The sequence below is a fragment of the Schistocerca piceifrons genome, chromosome 1 (assembly GCF_021461385.2).
Source record: "Schistocerca piceifrons isolate TAMUIC-IGC-003096 chromosome 1, iqSchPice1.1, whole genome shotgun sequence".
Classification (NCBI taxonomy): domain Eukaryota; kingdom Metazoa; phylum Arthropoda; class Insecta; order Orthoptera; family Acrididae; genus Schistocerca; species Schistocerca piceifrons.
This window is the reverse complement of record NC_060138.1, coordinates 551,099,353-551,122,119: the sequence shown is the minus strand read 5'-3', so window position 1 is coordinate 551,122,119 and position 22,767 is coordinate 551,099,353. Positions and strand designations below refer to the sequence as shown.

At 38.3% G+C, this 22,767-nt stretch overlaps 1 protein-coding gene and 1 long non-coding RNA gene across 4 annotated transcripts in view; one reads left to right on the top strand and one right to left on the bottom strand.

Annotated features, from left to right (window-relative positions):
• Positions 1-2,025: 2,025 nt before the first annotated feature.
• On the bottom strand, positions 2,026-10,404 carry LOC124790785. 2 transcript variants are annotated; one of them, XR_007016340.1, is made up of 3 exons: positions 9,792-10,404; positions 6,550-6,627; positions 2,026-2,422 (listed from the first exon to the last, which is right to left on the bottom strand). It is a non-coding gene; the product is annotated as an uncharacterized LOC124790785 (long non-coding RNA). The 2 variants fall into 2 exon arrangements; XR_007016341.1 differs by having other exon boundaries at positions 10,176-10,404.
• A 245-nt stretch (positions 10,405-10,649) lies between these two features.
• Positions 10,650-22,767, top strand: part of LOC124800707 (double-strand-break repair protein rad21 homolog) — a 69,136-nt gene continuing 57,018 nt past the window's right edge. The window contains exons 1-3 of one of the 2 annotated variants that reach the window (XM_047263016.1): positions 10,650-10,766; positions 11,806-11,986; positions 18,862-19,091. In XM_047263016.1, coding sequence (XP_047118972.1) covers positions 11,843-11,986; positions 18,862-19,091 — 374 coding nt within the window. In that variant the 5' untranslated portion in view covers positions 10,650-10,766; positions 11,806-11,842. Of the gene's footprint in view, positions 10,767-10,812; positions 10,995-11,805; positions 11,987-18,861; positions 19,092-22,767 lie in introns of those variants that run through there. The other variant, XM_047263017.1, reaches the window with a different exon arrangement.

Here is a 22,767-nt window from a genome sequence, read left to right as displayed (position 1 = left end):
TTAAGTGTACACACGCCTTACTTTGTCTACTTGATCTGTGACTTACATGTATCGTGTCATCCTTGAAATACATTAGTTCAACTTGAAGTTATAACACAAATAAAATCAACAAAAGAGGCATCATATTTATGAAAACTAGCCAGATATGTGCATATGCTGAAGACATTGCTAGAGTAGGAAGAAATATCACTACATTCCAAGAAACATACTGGGCAATGGAAACAGAAGACTTAAAAATTGGCCTCATAGTAAATGAAAACAAAACAAAATATATGGTAATGTCGCACTCTGAGGCCAGACGAACCCCTAAAGACCTAAACATCAATGGGAAATGCTTCAAAGGAGTGTCCTCTTTTAACTACTTGGGAGCCCTAATAACAAATGATAACAGTATTGGAAAGGCTATAAGAGAAAGAATACAACTAGGAAACAGAGCTTACTTTGCAAATATGCAATTTTTCAGAAGTAGCCTTGAAACAAGAAAAACAAAACTGCTAATATGTAACTCCCTACTCTGCCCAAGTTATCACATATGGGACAGAGATATGGATGTTGACAGAACATGACAAAAACGCACTAAGAACCTTTGAGCAGAAAATACTACACAAAATCTATGGTCCAATGTGGGAGGAAGAAGGCTGGAGATTATGTTACAATGCCGAAATACAAGTATTAATACAAGATAGAGACATAGTAAAATTTGTGAAATCACAGCAAATACAATGGCTAGGACACATGGAGGGAATGGCAGAGGATAGAATTCCAAAGAAAATCATGAAAGGTGTGATCCTTTCAGCTAGGCGAAAAGGGAGAGCCAGAAGAAAATGGATTGATGACATAATAGTGGATCTCACCAGTATGGGAGTCCACTGGTGGAAAAGAGCAGCAAACAACCGAGAAACGTGGAGGAAGATCATTAGACAAGCCAAGGCTCACCAAGGGCTGTAGTGCTACTGAAGAAGAAGAAGAAGAAGAAGAAGAAGAAGAAGAAGAAGATGAAGAAGTGTTACCACTACGTCTAAATTGCTTAATGCCGTTGGCTGTTGAAACAAGGTGGCCGTGGCTATTATGTTATGACCTTCAGCCATAACTGGGAACATGATTGTGAGAATGAAGAACATATATTCTATTTAAGATAGTTCCTGCTGGTGACTTGTAAAAATTCAGTACTATAATCTTGTGTGTTTGTAAACCTGATGCTGTGGAATAGCATGTAAAGAGTTGTTCAACACAATATTCCCGATCTGTAACTTCTGCGACTTAACTTCAGTTTTTTGTATATAAGTTATTGTCTCTTTCTTTTTACTGATTCTATAATGGCATTCTATTAGGTCTTGTCCATTCATAAATAACTGTTCGATTTCAGTTACTTCCAAGTGATGTTCAGAGTATACAGTACCTGTTAATATTCTCTTTGCACTATTTCTTGTATTTGTATTAGAAGTTCATCCTTTTTGTTTAAGAATACTTCTTAAGTTTTGATGAAAAATACTAAATTAGATTCTTTCTGGTCCACAATTTCATCCTACTGTAGGACAAGTGGCTGTTTTAACTCTGACTACATTTATTTTGCAGTTCTTCTGTCAGAAAAATTTATCCCAAAAACACAGAGTGAAAACAACTGAAATTTCTGGGATATGATGGTTAGCACTTTGATCAGACCAGACGCTTCTGGCAATTAGGCAACAAACAGACTCTTACAAGAATCATTCAGATACAGTCTATGCTACATGAGATGTGACCAAATGAGGGGAGAAGAATCAGTCTCCCTGTGTCCGAACACCCCTCCCTTACAAAGGCTTCATAAAAGGAATTGGAGGTTCCTGTTAGCTACATGGCAAGTAGCAAAGTTAAATGTAAATTGGCCTGTGCTGTTATAAGTGTAGCTAACTATTCTTCCATGGTAAACATAAGTGTGGTGGTGTAGACATTTACACCTATGGGGTGGGTGCAATGAAAGTATCTATTCTTAATACTTTTCCCCTTGTAAAATGGTGTAGGCATAAACTCAGTTTTTTGCACACATATAGTTTATTATATGTCATTATCATTCCAAAAGTTACAACTCAATATATGCTTCAGTATTTTCTAGACACTATCTTAAACGAACAGGTACATTTACTACTACCTTCCTAAAGAACCTTGTGAAGAATTGCACATACAAACAGGGTGAAATGCTACTTCCTCTTGCAGCTTGCCTTATTGATTTTGAAGAGTTTTGCTTGAACTTTCACCTCATTGTGGCCACCTTCTCCTCTGATACCAAAGTTGAGGACATCCCTAATCTTTTCATGTCCACAACACTTCTGGTAGTCATTAATTTTCTGTGGAAATTTTTAACTGGAATTTTGGCTCTCTCCTCAAGGCTTAATCATCCTGACATCTCTGAGGCTTCAAAAGAGCATCAAAAGCTTCACAGGATCTAAGAAAAATGTGAAAAAATGGCATATTTTAATCTCTAAAACAAGATAACTTTCATCACTATTACACATAGCTCATAAATGGAAATTCAAAATAGGGAACTACATTCTGTCAACTCTGTATATCTATATTCTATAAGCCACCTTATGCCATGTGGTGGAGGGTACTTTGTGTATCACTGTCACTTCCCCCTTTCCTGTACAAGTCGCAAAAAGTTTGTGAAAAACTTTGTTGGTAAACCTCCACAAGAACTTAAATTTCTCTAATTTTACATTCATGGCCTTTTCATGACATACATGTAGGAGGAACCAATATACTGATTGACTCTTCTAGTACCTAATTTACGGAACAACTGCACCAGATGCTAAAAAGTTCTTTATTTTAGTTCACAGCTGAGTTTGACTTTTGTATTGAAGCTATTTTCTAGTGGATCTGAAAACTGTGCTATGGTAATGCAATAATAAATAATTCTCCAAACATGGAGAAATTAATAATCTTCTAGAAACATATGCTTTTGGAATTTTAATTGTAAACCACAACATGATGCAGAACACTTCTCTTGTAGTATCTGTGACTGGAGTTGGTTGACCATCTCCATAACACTTTTGCATTTACTAAATGATCCTGCAATGAAAAATGCTGGTCTTCTTTGGATCTTCAGTCTCAGACTGATGAGCAGTGTCAAGTTTTGGTCTAATAAGCTTTTTTAACCTACCTCCTTTGGGGTACACTATCTGAGAACTCTTACATAAATCTGTCTGGCATCTGCCTTACCCGCAATCCTTCCCACCCCTCCCACAGTGGTATTCTGCCATCCACCGAACCTACACAATATATTCATCCTTCCTTACACAATCCATGCTCCCCATCCCTTACCTCATGGCTCATACCCTTGTAATCGACCTATTCCTTACACAATCCATGCTCCCCATCCCTTACCTCATGGCTCATACCCTTGTAATCGACCTAGATGCAAGACCTGTCCCATACATCTTCCCACCCCCACCTACTCCAGTCCATTCACTGACATCACCTATCCCATCAAAGGCAGGGCTACCTGTGATACCAGTCATGTGGTCTACAAGCTAAGCTGCAACCAATGTGCTGCATTCTATGTAAGCATGACAACCAACAAATTGTCTGTCCACATTCAATGTGCTGCATTCTATGTAAGCATGACAAACAACAAGCTGTCTGTCCACATGAATGGCTACTGCCAAACTGTGGCCAAGAAAGAAGTGGACCAGCCTGTTGCTAAACATGCTGCCAAACATGATAGCCTTCATTTCAATGACTGCTTCACAGCCCGTGCCATATGGATTCTTCCCACCAACATCAGCTTTTCTGAATTGCATAGGTGGGAACTTCCCCTGCAATACATCCTACGTTCCCGTAACCTCCTGTCCTCTCCCATCCAGCCTGTTCCCTGCTCCCATTCCAGCACTACACAGCCATCATTCCACCACCACACCCAGTACTTTTTATTTCTTTCTTTCTATTGATCTCCTTTTCCACTACTTCCTCCCCCCCCCCCCCCCCCCCTCCGCTGCACACTGCCCAACCTGCAGCACTTCACTGTCTGCCAATCCCACCATACTCTCTCCCCTCTCCCCGCCCCAGCCTCCTCCTTTCCCTCACCCAGTCGCCATTCGCATCATGCACTGGTGCTGCTGCTCGCAGTGTGGTTTCAGTTGCCTGAGACTGCAGTTGTGTGTGTGAGTTGCATTTGCACGAGTGTGTGTGTGTGTGTGTGTGTGTGTGTGTGTGTGTGTGTGTGTGTGTGTGTGTGTGTGTGTGTGTGTGTGTGTGTTGTTGACAAAGGACATTGGCCGAAAGCTTTAAGTGCGAAAATCTTTTTGTTGTGCCTATCTGCAACTCAGCATCTCTGCTATATGATAAGTAGCAATTTTCCTTCTCTAATATTGTTTCATTACATCCTGGATTTTCCATTGTTTTATTTTTACCTGCAAATAGTTTTATGTGGTTGTTCCACTTTAAATTGCTTCATACATATAATCCTAGATATTTTGTAGATGTGATTATTCTGCTGCCATGTAATACAATAAAGGGTCTTTCTACCTATTTATGCACAATACATTAAATTTATTTATGTTGAGAGTCAACTCTCAGTCCCTACACCAAGTGCTGATCCTTTGCAGGTCTTTCTGGATTTCAGTACAATTTTGTAGTGATGACTTCTAAACAACAGCATCAGACATGCAACATCTCACGGAACTACCAATGTTATTCACTAGGTCATTTTTATATACTGTGACCAGTGCTGACTTACATCAGGTTAACCAGAAGTTACTTCTACGACTGGAACTTATTCTCTGTTAAGACTGACATGCTGTGTTATATTTACTATAAATTCTTCAATCCAGTTACATTCTGTCTATTCATATTTTGTTCCTTAGGTGGCAGTGTGGAACTGTATGAAAAGCCTTCTGGAAGGATAAGAACACTACACAGCCTGGGTTTTGCTATCTATTGCTTCCTGGATCTCTTGGATGAGCTGGGTTTCAAATGACCATTCCTTGTGAAATTCATGTTGATTTCTATATAGGAGATTTTTGGTTTCCAGAAATTTCATAATATTTGAGTATAAAACGTTCCAAAATTATATAGTACACTAACATCAATATTATAGGCATATCATTTTGTGCGTCTGACGACCCTTCTTGAAAAAGAGAATGACTTGCACTTTTTCCAATCACTAGGAACACTTTGCCCTTCCAGATACCTACAAAACACTGCTACCAAAAGAGGAGCAACTCCCTTTGCGTACACTATGCAGAATCATACAAGTATCCCATCACCCATAGTCTTTTCTCCGTTGAGTGAGGTCACTTCACTTTCTTTCCGTAGTCACTTAGTTAGATATATGTCATTTTGAAGTTTGTGCAATGATTTAGAGGAGGAAATGCAGTACAATGTTCTTCCTTGAAACAGTTTTGGGAAAAGGTGTTCAGTATTTTGGTCTTCTGTCAATCTTACACCATTTCAATGCCATTATGGCCGCAGAGTGTCTGGATATGTGACTTTGATCTGTTTATTTATTTAACATAATATCAAAATGTCTTAGGGTTTTCTGTCAGTAGACAGAATTTTACTTTCAAATTCACTGAACACTTTATGCATGGCTCTCCTTATGTTAATTTTGGCTTCATTCAGTTTTTATTTGTTTATGGGGCTTTGGCTGTGTTTAAATCTCTTTGCTTTCGGAGCAGCTCTGTAATGCTGTCGAACCATTTTGGATGCCTCCCAAGCAGAATTAGTAGGAGTAAGTGGTGTTGCAGGTAATTGGCCACAGTCATATCTCCAAGACAGAAAACAAAAAGTTCTATTGAATAGCTCAGGTGGAGTATGTGATGTTTCTGCACTTTCTTACAGAGTTCCATTACATGTGGAGTGCCTCAGGGCTCAATTCTTGGGCAGCTATTATTCTTGATTATTATAAATGATATACCATCATGTACAAGCCTGCCATGTAAATTTACTTTATTTGCTTACAACACCACAATTTTTATGAGCAGTAGAACAAATAGTAATCTTGAGGGATCCATTACTCACATACTCTCGGATGTGGTTAATTGGTTCAAGGTGAACGGTCTCTCATTAAATTCCAGTAAGACCAATTTTATTCATTTCTGTACAAAAACAGAAAAGGATAGAAAACTAAGTGTAACATGTGGTAATCAGCTAATAGAAAGAATGGAAACAACAAAATTTCTTGAAGTGCACATTGACAAGAAAATGAACTGGTCTTGCATATTATAGATCTCTGTAAGAGGCTTAGCTCTGCTACGTAGGCTTTATGGGTTGTCATTACATGTGTTGAACCTAACACTGCAAAAGTGGCATACTATGGCTATTTTTACTCACTCGTTGAATACAGCATTATTTTTTGGGGTAACCAGCCATTAGCAAGGAAAGTATTCATTTCTCAGAAGTGAGCTTTAAGAGTTATATGTGGACTGTGCTTAACAGACTCATATAGAAATAGCTTCCAAAAACTTAAAACATGCACAACTACATGCCAAAATATTTTTTCTCTTATTTGTTTTGTCTATAAAAATATAGATATGTTCCAACCAAACAGTAATTATCATGAAAAGAATGACATACACAGCGTGCCTAGAAATCTGAGCTTGGTGGAAAAGGGTGTCCACTACACTGGAACAAAGCTCTTCAGTGCTCTTCCTCCTGAAATAAAGACAGAGATTTATAATAAGAGTAAGTTTAGAAAGCGTTAAAAATATTTCTGCTAGAAAAAGCTTTTTACAGTATACATGAATTTTTAAATAAATTAATTGTAAGATTTTAATATTATATAATACAAGTTGAAATGATGCCACTAAGAATGTTATTTAACTTGAGCTCTATATCCGCTTGCGCCCTGTATCTGCTTTTCTGTTGTGCTTTAATGATTCTACGAAAATATATATCTTCTTTTATCTGTATTGCTGCCCAAAGAAATTGCTGTGTAAATTTTTATATAATTATGTACTCAAATGTCTGTATATGTTATAAGATCATAATTTTGTATATGTAAAAAACTGACTCAGTTGGACCTATGGAACACAAAATAAAATAAAATCAAAGTAAAATCAAATCATAACTTTGATCGGCACATTGTATAGCACTCATGAACTGTGCCAACTTATCGTATTTTCAGTGCCAGAGATGAATGTTTTCTGTTAACTATTCAGGCAATCTGTGTCTTTTTTTGTCACAATTGCTAAGCAAAAATATCTTCCTACCTTTCTTGACATTCTTATTTACAGTTGCATTCAGTGATACAGTAATGACTTTATAATCACTGGTTCTGTGTTCTACAATGAGTCAAAATGTTCAGGCCTACTGGTAAACAGAGATCTAAGAAGTCACTTACTTGAGTTGGTTCTCTGGTTAATTATTTAAGGTAATTTTCTGAAAGCAATTTCACATGATTCCCAGTATCTCCTACCTGCCAGATGACTCTACAAGTCTATACCTGGTAAGTTGTACTCTCCCCTTAATACCATAACATGACCAGGAAATTTATGTGCAACTTTCTTCAAGTTTCCTGTGAAATGTTTGCCATTTTTGATTCCCTTTAAGATTTACCTTTACCCGTACTACATCACATTCAAAATCTGTACTACGTTCACTAGATATTTGCACACTATTTTCATGCTATATACACACCTCCGCAAATGGTGTCCAACCCATCTTTGCCTTACATGTTCCAACCAGAATTTAGAATTACATTGCTATCAACTTCTGGTTTCAGCCAGCCTTCCACCCTTGGTATTATGCAAGTATCATTACCGTTTCCCAGTGTGATTAGTTCTGAGACATTTCATGGACACTCCTGCAGTTAGCTAATACAATATTAACACTTTCTTTCTCCAATCTGCCATGAAGAATGTTACTCTCTGCAGTTAATGAGGCTGATATTCTTCCCTGTCTGAAAGGCAATGGAGGGATTTCTCTAACCTAACAAAACCCACAAAGTCATGCCATGCATACTCCATTATCCTAGTAACTACTTCATGTGTATTGTGCATGCCTGACCTATTAGGAGGGTTCTACAATTCTCTATCTGAGAGCAGAGGCCAAGAAATCCAAAACCAAGATTGCCTCTGGTTTAAGCCTATCACTTAGCTCCAAACCAGGACCATGCTCAGTTCTAGGAATGACGTTGCAAAATACTAGTTGTGCTTCCATGCCACAGCCATTGTTAACTGTCTTCATCAATGAGCCAGCCATCTACACAAACAGAGTATAGGCTTTGAATCCTGGCAGCAGGTGCCATTCGTGCCAGCATTAGTCACGATTTACTGCTGGGTGCACTCAGCACGTATTACCAGCAGGGCCTCTTCCATGTCTTGAACAATACGCCCCCCCCCCCCTCCAACACGGAAATGTAAACAGTGGCCTTCCTTCCCGACGTGTCCACTAATACCCTAAGGGGCTCCATCACCTGCCTCAAAAGACATGGTGTCCTGTGCTGGCTCAGATGTACTTCAAGCATTAGGCAGTATCTCGAACTTGTTTTTAAGGCAGAAGGGGTCACCTGTGTAGCCAGTACTTATTGTGATCTTCTGCCCAGAGATTTGCAATCCCATCACTGTTTGCCATTCACAGTGACTGTGGATCTACCAGGATGAGTACATGGGAATGAAGACCAGTGTAAATGCTGAGTATAAACAGTAACTGTGGCTGCCGCTCGCGTGTCCACTTGATTCCACAGCTCCATTACACAAACTGTAACAAATAAGCAACAGCTTTTTAAAGTAACTGAAAAAGCAGCAGCTTTTTTTTTTTTTTTTTTTTCAAAGTAACAGCTTTCCTGTTACTTTTGTCATGTTATGTTTAGTCTCCTTAAGTAGAAATAATTTACATCAGTTTAATGACAGCTGATCATTGTTACAGTTCCTCGCAATAGCTTTTTCTTATTAAGATACAACTTAACCCATTCCACATTTTTGGAGGCACTCCAAAATCTAGATCTGGAGCAGACGATGAGTCAGTGACATTTTTAAACATAAACATTGTTAAACATAAAATGTAATTTATTTCATAAATTTTAACACTTGGCAACCATTTGAAGCAGAGAGGTTTCCATTGCAACGCTTTGCACAGTGAAGATGAAAAGGCAACACGTCAATTTGATTATATTACTCTTGCTACTTCAAAATGTATTCTCTACCAGTGTTTATGTTTCCCCTCATCCTCAAAAAAGAAGGGTCACTCTCATGTTGTGTAAAGAGCAGCCTTCCTTATTTTTAAAATTTTCCCCAGTCTATCACTCTTTGCTTCCTGAGGTAAGAGCTAATAGTTCCAAAGCACCGAGGATAAAATTACGTTTTTTTCACTTGTAAATGTTCTAAGTAGATTACCTATTCTGTTTCTTTGTAACTTTCTCGAGTATATTTTCCCTTTGATACAATGTGGTGTTGAGTATGTTATAAAACTGTTTGCAGAAGAGGGCAAAATTATGAGAACTACCATTTCATTTTAGACATGCTGCACACCACTGACTGACTTAGGCCTTCAATTTGTCCATGAGACATGGTAGGGTAGCTTAATTGGTACCGCTCTTACTCTGCGAGGCAGTTATTCACATCTATGAGTTTCAGGTTAGCACACAACATAAAAGTAGGCCCTCTCTCACTGTGAAAACAGTCTGAACAGGTATTAATGATCTTCACAAGAGGTAATTTAAATAATGCATTTCCTGTTCAGAGAATGATTGACGAGGATGTCCACTGAACTGTTAACAACATAGTTATTCTTCTCACTCTGAATACATTAAAGGACTGGGAAGAAACTCTAATATGTGGTACACTGGCAAGTATCCGCTGTCATGCAATTCACTGTACCTTGCCAAAAATGGATTTAGCAGGGCCTACACATTCTAGAGCCACACATTATTCCTCTACTTCCAAAGAAGACGGCTTCTTGTAATTTTGCAAGGCCAACGTGAAACAGTAGGAGTCCTTCCTGGAGTTCTTATCATGCCAGTCTTTTCAGCATTTATTACAACTGTCGTCCAACAAGTTGTGGTAATATTGTCTTACTGTCTCATCGACATTTGGATCGCAAATCGTCATACCTGAGCACTTTCTCATTTACAATAAGGTCATCGACGAAAATCTTCGGATTGCAAATAATTTTATGTGCCAAGTTCCGAAGTAATTGCTTTGCAGAAAAACGCCAAAAACATAATCGTTTCGCTGGTTCCTCCATCAGAATCCCGCTCCTACCTTATGAAGAGGTCTTTCTCACACGACAATATTTCCTTTTTATTACATAGTGCTTTACTGCTCCTGTAATATAATTGACACCAGGCAGCTGCTCATAGTATTATTTCTCGAATCAATCAGCAATATATTGTTACTGGTGTTGTGATAAAAATTCGGGTACTTCTACTCCACATCACCCTTTCTTTTAATCCACTATCCAGCTTTGAGCTTTCAGCTTAGCGTTTGGGAAGCAGACATCTTGTGAAGACAGAGACTTTAATTCCTACAAACGCATATTTATTTTATTTTGTTCTCAGGATATAATCATTCTAGAATTTATTCTAAAACAGAAAAATAATTATTTTCTTCCTAATATTTGTCTATTATTTAATTTTAACTTTAGTAATCGATGATGTTATATTATGGCAATCGATACGAGATCTCGTTATTTGCCGGTTAACATTGACCCGCCCAAATTTTGAAACTGGCGCCCGTGTTTGTCAACGTAGACGCCATCTTGTTTAGTTTGTTTACGAATCAAGTGAGTGTGATACTGTGATGCAACGAGAATGATGCGAAGCATCTGAAGTGCAAGTTTTCGGTATTTTTCTTGTAAGTTTGCTTTATCTCAAATGTAGTGAGGTGGCGTAATCACTGTTGTAAATCCATGTCTACTTCAATTACATAAACGATAACTGTATTTTGTGTAACAATTAGGCGCCAAATACGTGTTCACCAAAGTGTACGAAAGATTCCAGGTGTGCATTTAGGATAAAATTATGTCGTGCTTTTATCTGTATTCTGGAATTAGTATTGGCAGCTGAAGTGAATTGTTAAGTGGTATGTACAAGTTTATAATGTGGCAGTTGTATGTAGGAAAATGATGTTACATTTTTGAACATCCTGATCAGCGTTACATTTTAATAAAGTTATTTTAGTATATATCTCTTTATTAGATCGTGTAATATTCGCAGGAAGATAAATTTACAGCCCTATTAAAAATTTCGACGGTTAACATGTTCAGTTTTGATAGGACATTGTATATTCTGTTAGTGTTGGAACGAGGAAGTACCAGCAAGCTATGAAATAATTCTTGTTTACTTGCTGTAGCTACGATCAGTGAATAATTTGAGCGCCCTACAGGAAACATAAGTGATGAATTTCAGTGTCAAGCCAGGTGTGTTGCTTCTATGGCAATTGTTCAGTCAAGTCGTGGTTTTCCAGCAAAACGTTATAAATCTTTTGTAGCTCATTTAGAATTATTTACAAATAAAAAACGTAAAAAAATTGTTGTCGCTATTTGTTTGTGGTTATTATAAGTTTTAGTTGTTGATTGTTAACCATAATTCTCACAAAATACTTAATGTGTTGACAAAGCCCTTAGTTCCATGCTTCTCCCCAGTAATCCCCCTTCTACAGATTCGATTTAACAGCATGGTGCATGTAATTAATGTACATGTGGCTTAACTACATGTAATGCGTGTGATGAGTTCCCAGTGTAAACTGTACACAGGTAATTGCTATCCGTGATAGATTGCTCAAATATTTTCTTCAAATAGGCCTTATTATGTTATTTTTTATGCTGAGGGAGAGCATTTATGCAGAGCATTTACATAAATGTGTTACTAATTTTTATTGTGTTTTGTTTCAGTGTGAGAGACTAAGTGGCAGCCAGATATTTTGTTGTCATGTTTTACGCTCATTTTGTTTTGGCCAAGAAGGGCCCATTGGCCCGCATATGGCTGGCAGCGCACTGGGACAAAAAGTTGACAAAAGCTCATGTATTTGAAACTAATATTGAGAAATCAGTTGATGGAATTCTACAACCAAAGGTATGCTATTTGACAGAGGAACGGTATGTAGTGTTGTTTATCTGTGCTTATTTGCTGAATTAATGCCAGTGTTACAAACTTCAGAAGAGTCCCCCTAATCCGAATCCCGGCAATCTGAACATGAAAAATGCTACTCTGGATATGGAAAACTGTGATGTAAACTGTTTTAATTTGAAGTGTACAGTGAACATGTATTAGAAAGATTGGTGAGAAAACATTACGTTCCAACAATGCAAGAAAAGCTGTCAAACTAAAATACAGTGAGCATTTTATCCCTACTTTTTAGATGACAAAAGCTCATTGTTTTTTTGCGTAATGAAGACAGTCTGTTATATGACGCATAGTTGTGCCATCATCTCATAAACATCAAATCAGCAGGTGTTGCAATGCGCTGTTGCTCCAAATAACGTAGCGTAAGGTCAAGGGCTTCTGCTGTGTCACTGTATGGCACCAGCTCTCCTGTGTTGCTTTCAGCCTCATTGTCACTTCCGTCACAGCAGTCCACTTCTTCCTGGTCTTGAACCACAGCAGCAACTAAATCAGCATCATTAAGATTCTCCACACATGCCCCATCCACTCATGTACGTCTCCTTCAGTAGCTTCTTCACATCCAGGGATTATCTGTATCATATTCAAGAGATGTCCACAGTTTCCTCCACGATTTTCTCGAGTATTTTCTGAAATATTCAGCCATGCTTCAGTGGCCCAATAAACAACATCTTTCACATTGGTCTTTTTTTATTTTGTCCACTAAAGGAATGCTGTCATCTTGGATCAGCATTCTTAAAAATTGTTTTCTGTAAATTAGTTTTAATGTTTGCAGTACACCCTGGTTCATCAGCTGTAGAAGCAGTGTAACATTTGGAGGCAAAAACATCGGCACAATTTCTCATCACATAATTCATCAGTGCTGGGGTGAGATGGCACGTTATCAATCAAAAGGATTGCAAGGGGAGACAAATGATTTTCCTTAGAAAACCATCAAACAGAGGGAACAAACTGGCCATGAAACCATTCTTTGAACAGCTTACAACCCATCCATGTTCTTTTCTGGTTGCAATAATATACAGGCAGGGACTTCATGTTGCAGTTTTTAAAAGCTCTGGGCCTAGCAGATTTGCCAATCAGCACGCTAATAAAGTCACACAATCTTGCAACATTTTAAAACCAGGAGCATGGTCTACTGCTTTTGGTGCCAGGCTTTTTGTTGGCAATGCCCTAAAATTAAGGCCAGTCTTGTCAGCGTTACAAATTTGTGGGGAGAATACTTTCCCTCTCTTATCATTTTTTCAAACTCACCCAAGTATTCCTTCGCTGCATCACGGTCAGAAGAAAGTGACTCTCCAGTAATTGTTAGCTGATGGATTCCGTGACTTTTTTGAATCTGTCCAACCAACTTGTACTCTCACTAAAAGACTCATCACCATTCATTAACTTATTCAGGTAAGGGAGTGAGAGGGAGCCATTGTTCCTACACTTGTTCCCATTTGTTACCATGGTGTACCTACTTATCTGCTTGGTATATTTGATTCTAGAAACTTGTCACCGTAATTCCGGCTAATCCGAACACGGTCCGGTCCCAATTGTTTCAGATTAATGGGATTGTACTGTATAGATCAAATTATAATTTCATATCTTATTCTTCTTTCGTGATTATGATCTGCATTGGTAAGAAAAGAGTTATCGAATTTTATTTGTGGTGTGTTTTGCTATTTTGTGTCATGGATTTACAAGGAACACACAATATTGTATTTTGTTTGAGCAATGTGCTTTTCCAATGTGTATCTGGTTGAGACTGTTTTTTAGTTCCAACTGCTCTCAGTCAGTTGTAAAGAGTCAGTTCTCTGTTTACATCCGTAGTCTACAAGTGACTAATGCACATTTCAGAGAAATTAATTTGTTTTTGGGTAGGTTTCACCTTGAGGAAATACAATTTTTTCTTCTTTTCACCCTGACCATGTTTCACAGAGGTTGCAGAATCTTAAGTTCTCGTAACCACATGTCTGAGAGTAGTGCCGTTCCATTCTCAGTTAATACTGTACCAGTACCAGCAAAACATTGCACTTGAAAGTTTGCATTATGTCACTTTAGGTTGGCTGTACTGCAGTATCAATGTTGCAACAGGAGCCTCTGTATACATAGCAGACAATACGGTTTTATGTTCCATCTCCTAAATGTAAGCTATTGAGCAGTGACGGTATATATAAGATTTATTTTTTGACTTGCTACCATAATGACAGCAAATAAATAATGGAATAATTAGTAGATATAATAATAGTGAAACACATGCTTTTGATAATGGAGGAAAGAAATACAGAAAATAAACATTTGATAATGATCGATATATTGAAAACAATACGGTAAATAATTTGCAAAATAAACACTAACTGAGATTGTAACTTCTCGCTCTATGTTTTATAGTGACAGTGCCACAATAAATAACTGATATTCATAGCTTTCCACTCACCATTATATGACGACGATGGTGCAATTCCATCTAACTCCTCATTGTCACTGTAATAGGAATCAGTGCCGAAACCGCCTTTATAGTCGTTATCACAAAAACAAATCGAATTGATGTGTTTGGGAGCAATTTTGTGCAAGAATTTGCTTTGAGCCTTAACAATATTAGCTATATCTAACAGGACTTTGAATTTCTCTAGCACTTTGTAATATAGATCTGTACTTCTCAGCATACTGTTTGGTGATGTTTTCCTACTCCTGAAAAGTTTGTTACCGTAGATACTCTTTCCTGCTGTAGTAAGCATAAATATGCCTGCAAACTGCACCAGTCTTAAAAGAATCTTAAGTGGGTGACAGTATCATATCCACCCGGCTCAGAATCTCAACGGCTCACATCCACATCTTTCAACTTTTGAAATAACACTCCATTGCTTACTACTGTTTTTGTTCCAATTTCAAGAGCTTTTGATGTTCGTTCCACAACATTATCGGCAGGAACTGATGGCTGTCCATGAATACTTGCGTAATCTTTCTCCTTCTCTTAAAACTCGCGAGTTCTCTGTGGTAACTTCAATGCATCGCTTTCTACCGGCATACCTTGACGCAAAAGATTGTCAGGTATGCAAACGAAGTTTTCCTTGAGTATCGGAATTTCTAGACCACAGCGAAACATATCACAGTACAACACAAACACACAGTAGACGCCATGCTTAATGTATGTTGTTTTTGTTCAGATAAAACAAAGCCGGCAACATGGGAGCTTTGACATTACGACTGGCAGCGATTACCACACTGGGATTGGTGCACGCCCCACACCCAGTGCCTTGTTCATCACTTGTTTAGCTGTTAAGCTGCCAACTTGAAACGCATACGTCAATTGCAAAGTTTCAGTGGCCTGGGTATGGTTCTTGAATGTCCTTGACACACTCCCTGAGTCAAACAAACCAGGGACAATTTGTGCTGCCCTTTGTATATGTTCAGTATCTCGTGTTGATATCATTTGGTATGGGTCCCAACACTTCAGCAATATTCTAGGATGAGTTGCACAATTGTTTTGCAAGTAATTGCCTTTGTAGGCTGACTGCATCTTTCTAGTAGAAGTCTGCCACTTGCTTTACCTAAGTTTAGCCTATGTGATCATTCAATTTGTTATACCCAAAAAAGTTATAGCCAGATATGTCTCTGATTTAATGCGCTTCCAGTTTCAGTCATTGGTACTACAGTCACAGGATACTAGTATTCTGCAACTGGGTAAGTGCACAGTGGTAGGTTTCTGTGCTTATAAAGCAAGTTGCCAGTTTTCATACAACTTTGAAATCGTTGCTAGATCTAGCTAAATATTTCTAGGGCCTAATTCAAATAGTACTTAATTTTGGATAACTGCATCATCTGCATAAAGTTCGAGGTTACTGTTAGTGTAACCTGCGAGGTCATTAATGTACAACGGGGACAGCAAGGGCAGCAATACACTTCCCTGTGAGACACTTGTTACTTTTACATCTGTTCATTACTCTCCATCGAAAGTTACTTGCTGTTTTCTCAGTATCAGGAAATCTTCAATCCAGTTACAAACCTTGTTTCATACTCCATTGATTGCACTTTCTTTCTGAGTGATGTACTTTTTTTGAAGCCAAGTAATACTGCATTTCCTTGATCCTCATGTTCTGTACAACAGTGCATGCTCATGATTGTTAATGAGCACCCATACAGTTTTCTTATTATTGCCATGTTAGTTGTAGAGGAAGCATCAGTCATCATTATGACTGCTAAAATTATTAGTTTTTTCTGGGTTTGCTGAGTTGATTTTGTTTTCAAATATTGAGTACTTAGAACATGATTTTTTTTTCTAGATTAAAGCAGTTTTCTTTGTGTATTTACTGTTATCTGTTACTTTCATTTATTTCTTAATTTTGTCATTTACATCTTAGATCTACGGACTGGTTTTCTTTTGTAGAGGATGTGATTCATTACTATAACTCTCTCCCCTGTTTCGTTGTGTGTGGTATCTTGAGTGGCTACTATTGTCTTTTTTTTGTTGCAACTTTATCCCCCTTTCCTTTTTTTACAATATTTGTTAGTAAAAAAGAGAGAGAGCCACAAGACAATGCATTTAGTTTACATCTAACAACTTTCTTGGCTTATGCTGCTGATAAAACTTTCTCAGGCTTCCATCCAAGTGACTGTGTTGAAATTCTGCAGCATTTTAATGGGCATGACTTGCGACATCTTGCAGCATTTTGATGAGTGCCATAAAATCAGATTAACAGTAAAATATACAAAATGCAACAATAACATAAAGAAATCAATGCAACAGTTTCAAAAAACACACAGTAAGAGGAAAACACTGTAACTGGAATCGTAACATTGGTTGAGCTATATTGTTCAACTTGAAAGACCAATACTAGTGGAAAAACTCTTAAAACAGATTGCACTACAAAGTGCCATGTAACAAACATACAGGGAAAAAAAAGATGTGCCTACATATTCAGTTGACCCAAATAGCTCAATTTAAAAATAGTGTTACCCGTACAGGAACCCTAAAATATGGAGCACAGCAACAAGCCAAAAGGTGAGGCCAATACACATAATGAGCCAAACGGCGAGAGCAATACACATAATGAAAGCACGAAAATTAACAGAAGGCAGTATCAAAAACGTCAGTTAACATGTCTACAATACCATGAAACCAAAACTTGCTCATATAACTAATACCGAAAAGCTAACTTTGCTGTTGTGGGTAAAGCAACTCCTTGATACCTACCAATCACAATCCAAAGTAATTATCAGAAATGTAACCCAAAATTTCATTTAAAAATTACATGAACACTAGTTTCAGTACACAAGAAACACAAAGTTAGGCATATAAAGACACATACCATACACACACAGTAAAAAATTACAACCACAAATATATACTTACCAACCAGTGCCAGCCAACACATCAATCTAATTATAGCAAAAAATAATGTGTCATCAACACAGTCTCTCAAATAGCAAGCCTAGACTTCTCGAAACAGGAATCCCTCCAGATAGAACTCCACACGTTCTCTTACCAGCAACACCACACACTCTGGCCCAAGGTCTGTGGTACAACTTTGGTCAATCCCATACCTTCTCCACAAAAATACCACTTCACGAACTTGGCAATTAAATTCCGTATAGCTATAGGAATTTAATTGTCCTCAATATCTCATCCCCATATGTGGCATGCAGCAACATACTCGTGAACTTCGTTGTGATATCCTTGATTAAGAAAAAATGATATGTGAAATTAAATATCCGACCATAAGCAATTCACCACACTAATATTCCAAATGCTAAAACGAGTCTAATGCCCACAACTGTCAACATCAAAGTAACTCACTAAAAAACTGCCACAAACACTTCCAATATCATTATCACAAAGAGGATTCAAGGCGTCTGGTATCACTAAAAACACACTCAAACAGTTTAGGAAGACAAATGTCGTACACTAGAGAGTGCTGCTGCATACATGAGCCATTTCAAATACATATGCCACCTCGATGTCACACAATGTAGTTACACTATGGGTCAAGGCAAATGAGTGTTATTGATCAATCGAGTTGACACTTTATTGTTTCTCCTGTGAATGAAGAGTAACTTCTGTCGATGATTAATGTTACATGTTGTCTGCTAACTATGGGGAAACAAACCAAAATTTCCTGTGGTGCAAAGATGCACAAGCAGTTCAAACTGCTGTGCATTCACACCAGAACTAAATTACAGATTATCACATTCTGTGAAATGTCCGCAAATTTTTAATTCTACAGGTACCTTTTCCTAAAGTGATTGGCTGTTATTTCTCTTACATTGGCTGTTGCCTTATAACTGTATGATTTGTTTCATTTTTCTATTTAACTGTAGGCCTGTTTGGTTTGTCAATTGATCATTTTTGTGCAGAAAGTGGAAGCTTTGGTCTCAAACACTCAAAATATTACTCTGTTTTTATCAGTTGTACTTAATCTTTTTTGCTCATATGTGATGCAAGCATAAAAGCTTTCACAGAATGAAAAACTCTATCAGAGGAGTTAGCTGTGGGGATTAAGGATTTAATGTTGTAATGCGAGAAATTGTTTGTAATTATTATGCTGTGTGTTATGCATGCTGAGTGTTTCAGTGTAAGTACCTTATTTTAAAATAATGAAACCATTGTTTTACACGATCAGTGCTGTGTATGTCGGTGCCTTCAATATTTCAACTGTTATTTCATTTTCTTGTTCCCTTCATCAGTATTATTTCATTGAGCTGATCCAGACGTATAAATCATTTGTTGTATTTGTATGAATGTCACCCCCCCCCCCCCCCCCCCCCCACACACACACACACAACATTTAAAAAAAAATTTAAAAAATCAGAAATTACACTGTAAAAGTTAAAACTCTGTTTCACAGGTAAAAATGGCGTTGCGAACTTCTGGTCACTTGCTTCTTGGAGTAGTCCGAATTTATTCACGCAAGGCAAAATATTTGCTTGCTGACTGCAATGAAGCTTTTGTGAAAATAAAGATGGCATTCCGCCCTGGGATGGTGGACCTACCTGAAGAACATCGCGAGGCTGCTGTGAATGCCATTACATTACCTGAAGTTTTCCATGACTTTGACACTGCAATGCCTGAGTTGAAGTAAGTTTTGTATTGCATAATCCTCTCTACAATTTCTTGTTATTTTTTCCTTTTTTAATGTTATTTACTTATTTTAAGTTAGTGGTGCCATATCTAGATATTACTGACTGAGAATTATTTGTAATTTGAGTTCGTCCTTTTAGATGGTATAGCTTTCATTTTTGTGTATGTTGGTGAGTTGTGATATTTCTTCTCTACTGTCATGATGATATTAGACAGCAAGCACAGTTGTACATAGGTGTGTAGCTGTCTAGATAGCATTTGAAAATTGGTCAGTACTTCCAGCTGCTGAAAGTCTTTTGAATACTTATGACTGGGAGCCTCTGTATAAACCAAGGAGGTTAAAATAAAGGGAGATGGTGTTACCTATGTTTTTAAGACCAAGACAAGAGTTCCTTCATTGAAACCCTATGTGAAACTTGCCCTCTCTACTTAGAGCCTAGTTCTTCTTATGCAGGGTCATTATCACGATTCAAATGAATATTTTGCTGATTGAGGCGAGTTCGGCTGCTTAAGAAGCTTGATTTTTTTTTCCCCATTTATTGCATGTGTGCTTCACACACGCTATACAACTTTTTCTTGATATGAATACCATGTCCACGAAGTGGTGTGTCTCAATTGAGGCAAACATCTTTTGGCAATGATTGAAAATAAACAGATGTATAAAATAACAAAATTAGCAGTTTATATCAAGTTTGTGATACACAGAAATTATTACTACTTTCTGGAACAGCAGTTCCCAAAAGTAAAGAAAAGTCTTCCAACATAATTAGCACAGAACAGGATAATCATGTATGAATGAAAAAGAGCTGTAAACATTAAAATCAAATATACGAGATGTGGCCAGCTGCTGTGACACCAGCTGCCAACAGCAAAGGAAAACAAGTTCAACATCAAATTCTGCCAAATAAATAGGTATCATACACTGAAACATTAAAATCATTTATTATAAATCAAAGTGCAAATAGCATTCTGTATGTACGAGACAAACAGTGAAAAAATGCAAGTTTCTGATGCGAACACATGATATGGAAGTTCAATCAAATTGAGCTTCACGGGAATGCTCTCAGCATATTGCTACATTTGATGGGTGTGCTGTATTTCATCACAATGCCTTTATGCACCAGCTTTTCCTTGCAGTCCGTCGTGAACCTACATATTATATGTAACCGGGGACCTAAAAACGACGGAGAGGCTTCGTCCCTGCTGTAGTCTCAGTGGTTCACAACCCTGCAACAGGCTACAGCAGTCCACTCACCCCACCACTGTCCCACACTAATCCCAGGGTTATTGTGCAGTTCGGCCCCCAGTAGAGCCCCCCCTCCACCTCCCACAGGAACATCTCACACCATACGAGTGTAACCCCAATGTTTGCGTGGTAGAGTAATTACGGTGTATGCATACATCAAGAAAGTGTTTGCGCAGCAATCACGGACATAGTGTAAATGTGGCAGAATAAGGGGAACCAGACCACATTCGCCGAGACAGATGGAAAACTCTTAAAACCATCCAAAGACTGGCCGGCACACTGGACCTCTACACTAATCTGCCAGGTGGCTTCGTGCCGGGGACTGGCACGCCTTCCTGCCCAGAAAGCAGTGTGTTAAACCGCACGGCTAACCGGGCGGACAACCTACACATCTTTAAGCATCAAAGTTTTTGAAGTCAGTTGTTGAAAACATTGAAGTGAGTAGTCCATATTTGAACCAAAAGTATTATTTTAGCTAAAGCATTTACTGGTAGAAAGTAACAGCAGGCATTTCACTTCCATTTGTGCATCCTTAGATAAAGCAAGTAATCATTTCTACACAGATTTACATTTTTATTTCAGTGAATGACACTATACAATATGTGTGTGCTACTCACAATGTTTTGGTCTCCACAGTATGATGGAGTGCAGGGCTTTATGTTAATGGGTCTAGAACATCCCGTGTATTCTAACCTTCTTGGTGTAAACTTAAAAGTTGATGGGTGTCTCTTTGCTGGGACACTGAGAGCAACTTGCTAAAATACATTTTGACTATAAACTGATGATTTGCCACCAGCAGAAAGTATGTTTGTTGTGTTGCAGTGTTTTACCTGAGTTTCTAGTACACTGTATGCCTCCGTAGCATTTCCGCCTATCACGCAGGGGGCCCGGGTTTGATTCCCGGCAGGAGACTGGGTGTTGTGTGTGTGTGTGTGTCATTTTCATCATCATTGACCCGCAAGTCGCCAAAGTGGCGTCAGCTAAAAAGGACTTGTGACATGGCTGCCGAACTCCCCCGCATGGGGCCTCCCAGCCAACAATGCCATACGCTCATTATTTCAGTACACTGAAATAATCTATATCTACATAATACCCCACCAGCCAATGTATGGTGCATTTTGGAGGGTATCTCATACCATTGCTTGTGATTTCCTTTCCTCTTCCACTTGCAAAATGAGCAAGGGAAAGGCAACTGTTTATATGCATCTGAAGGAGCCCTAATTTCTCTTATCTTCGTGGACCTTTTGTGAAATGTTTCTCGACAGCAGGAGAATCATTCGCAGTGTTTCAAATGCCACTTCTCTGAATTTTCTCAGTAACATTTCATGAAAAAAATATTGTATTCACTTCAGGGATTACCATTTGAGTTCACAAAGCATATCCACAATACATGCATGTTGATTGAACCTACCTGTAACAAATCTTCCAACACACCTCTGAAACAGAAACTATACTCAAGAATGGGTTGCACTAGTGTCCTATAAACAGGCTCTGAATTGCTTTGCGAGTTTCCTTTAATCTGACCTGGTGGGAATCCCAGACACTCAAACTAACTCAAGAATGGGTTGCACTAGTGTCCTATAAACAGTTTTTATTGTAGATGAGCTGCACTTCCCTAAAATTCACCCTATAAATTGAAGCCGACCAAGTGCCTTCCATGCTACCATCCTCAAAGTGCTCATCCCATTCACATTGCTTCACAAAGTTACACCTAGGTATGTGACTGAGTTGACTGTGTCAAGCAGCATCCTAGTAATGCTGTATTTGGACATTATGGGATTGTTCTTCCTACCCATAAGCCTTAATTAAATTTTTCTGCATTTAGAGTGAGCTGTCATTCATAACGCCAACTAGAAGTCATTTCATATCCTTCTCCTGTCATTTTAAATGATAACACTTTTCCCTAGCACCACAGTGTCATCAGAAAATAGCCACAGATTGCTGCTCACGCTCTTTCAAGTCATTTACGTGTCTAGAGAATGAAAGCGGTCCTACCACGTGTCCCTGGGTCACTACTGATGATATACATATCTCTGGGCACTTGCTGCTGAGGAAAACATACTGAATTTTGTTACTTAAGAAGTCTTCAAGCTACCCCCATTTCTGGGAACCTAATCCATATGCTCTGAGACCTTCGCTAACAGCCTGCAGTATGGCACCGTGTCAAACACTTTCCAGAAATCTAGGAATATCAAATCTGCCTCCTGCCCTTCACCCATGGTTTGCAGTACGTCATGTGGGAAGGGGCAAGCTGAGTTCCACACAGGTGGTGCTTTCTAAAGCCATTCTTATTTTGTGGAGAGAAGCTTTTCCATCTCAATGTAATTTATTATATACAAACTCAGATATGTTCAACAATTCTACAGCAAACCGATGTTAAGGATTTTGGTATGTAATTTTTCGGGTCCATTCTTTTACCCTTCCTAT